Genomic DNA, 1,560 nt, shown 5'->3' with positions numbered 1-1,560 from the left:
GCCTTCTTGCACGTCAGCACGACCGCCAACGTTTTGACCGTTGGTGCGGGTGTCGTGACCGTGATTCCACTCTTGATGTACGCGTCGGCAGCGCAGAAGATCCCGTTCAGCCTCCTCGGCATGCTGCAGTACATTGCGCCGAGCCTCATGTTCATCATGGGCGTTGCCGTGTACAGCGAGGCGTTCTCGCTCGTGAAGCTCATTGGGTTTATCTTTGTCTGGGTGGCGCTCGCCGTCTACTCGGTCGAGGGTTTTGTATATCAAAAGCAGCAACAACAACAAGTGGCCAAGCCAGCGGCTGTCGAGTCGCCGCGGGGTGACGAGGCCGCGTACGAGCGCGTCTAACTTGCGCGAATTGGAAATGAACACTAATTGTCATGTATACCATCGTGTGAAATGACGATTGATTGATCGTGGATGGTTGGGCATATGAAGTGAAAGAGTGCTTCATGCCAAGTCTCGTTGACTTCTTGTAGGCAAATGCTAGTCACCCAAATGGTTCCCTGGAGTCTACCCAGTTAGGTGCATGCTTCAAAGCTCGTTCCACCGTGGCATGTTGCTTGTGTTCAGATAGCTTAGGATCAAATAGCTAGAGTAGCGCACATCACGGCAAAACGTGGTGGCCGCTGCTGCCATCGTCGCTCGGGTCAATCAGACTAGCGCCGCGTCCTTGTACTCGGCGATACCGTCGTCGTCACACGCGTCGTCCAGCGTCGTGTCGACCTCGACTGGCACTTTGGACGCGCGCTGCCAGAGACCTTCGCCCGAGTACACGGCGAGCGCCGCCCAGACAAGCACAAAACCCATCAGCTTGAGTGTCGTGAGCGGCTCGTCGTACATTAACACCCCAAAGAGAAACTGCATCGTCGGCGCAATGTACTGCAGAATGCCAAGGAGACTCAACGGAATCAGTTGCGCCGCCATCGAAAACAAGAGCAGCGGTACGATCGTCACGACGCCACCGCCCACCAAAAGCACACTAGTGGTTGTCGCTCCGTGCAAGAAGGCGCCGGTGCCCGTGCACTCGACGTACACCAAGTACGCGATCGCAAGCGGACACACGAGCAGCGTCTCGAGCAGCATGCCGTGGCGCGCCAGCATCGTCGTCTGCTTCTTGATGACGCCATAGATCGCAAACGTGATGGCCATGCTCAGCGCAATGTACGGGACCTTGCCGTAGCCGATCGCGCAGACAAGGACGCCAGCGAGCGCCAAGCCAACGGCAACCCACTGCCAGAGGCGCAGACGCTCGTGAAACACGAGCACGCCAAAGACGACGCTGAACATCGGGTTGATGAAGAGACCGAGCGCGGCCTCGACGATGAAACCCGCGTTGACGGCCCACACGAGGAGGTACCAGTTGGCAAAGATGAGAGCGCTCGAGAAGACAAACGTGAGCAGAAGTCGCCAGCTCGTGATGCCAGAGAGAAACGCGCGTGCCTCGCCCTTGAGAAGGACATGCGTGCCGAGGATGGCGCAGGCCCACACGATGCGGTGAAAAGCGAGCTGGAGGTCGGGCACCATGTGGAGCTGCTTCCAGTACGGTGGGTAGAGACCCCA

The 1,560-nt window shown here is 57.9% G+C and overlaps 2 protein-coding genes across 2 annotated transcripts; one reads left to right on the top strand and one right to left on the bottom strand.

Moving 5' to 3' along the window:
- Window positions 1–10: 10 nt before the first annotated feature.
- On the top strand, window positions 11–414 carry SDRG_08608 (hypothetical protein). The gene has a single exon (XM_008614500.1). It carries the CDS (start codon window positions 76–78, stop codon window positions 343–345), a length of 270 nt encoding a protein of 89 aa, XP_008612722.1. The 5' UTR covers window positions 11–75; the 3' UTR covers window positions 346–414.
- A 129-nt stretch (window positions 415–543) lies between these two features.
- SDRG_08607 (hypothetical protein) lies at window positions 544–1,524 on the bottom strand (the record flags this gene model as incomplete). Its single annotated transcript, XM_008614499.1, has 1 exon — window positions 544–1,524. The coding sequence occupies one exon, from the start codon at window positions 1,522–1,524 to the stop codon at window positions 652–654; it is 873 nt and encodes a 290-aa protein (XP_008612721.1). The 3' UTR covers window positions 544–651.
- Between the last annotated feature and the right edge of the window lie 36 nt (window positions 1,525–1,560).

The sequence above is a fragment of the Saprolegnia diclina genome (assembly GCF_000281045.1).
Source record: "Saprolegnia diclina VS20 unplaced genomic scaffold supercont1.26, whole genome shotgun sequence".
Classification (NCBI taxonomy): Eukaryota; Oomycota; class Saprolegniomycetes; order Saprolegniales; family Saprolegniaceae; genus Saprolegnia; species Saprolegnia diclina.
Note: the sequence above shows the minus strand (reverse complement) of the source record. Positions and strands in the feature narration are given on the sequence as shown.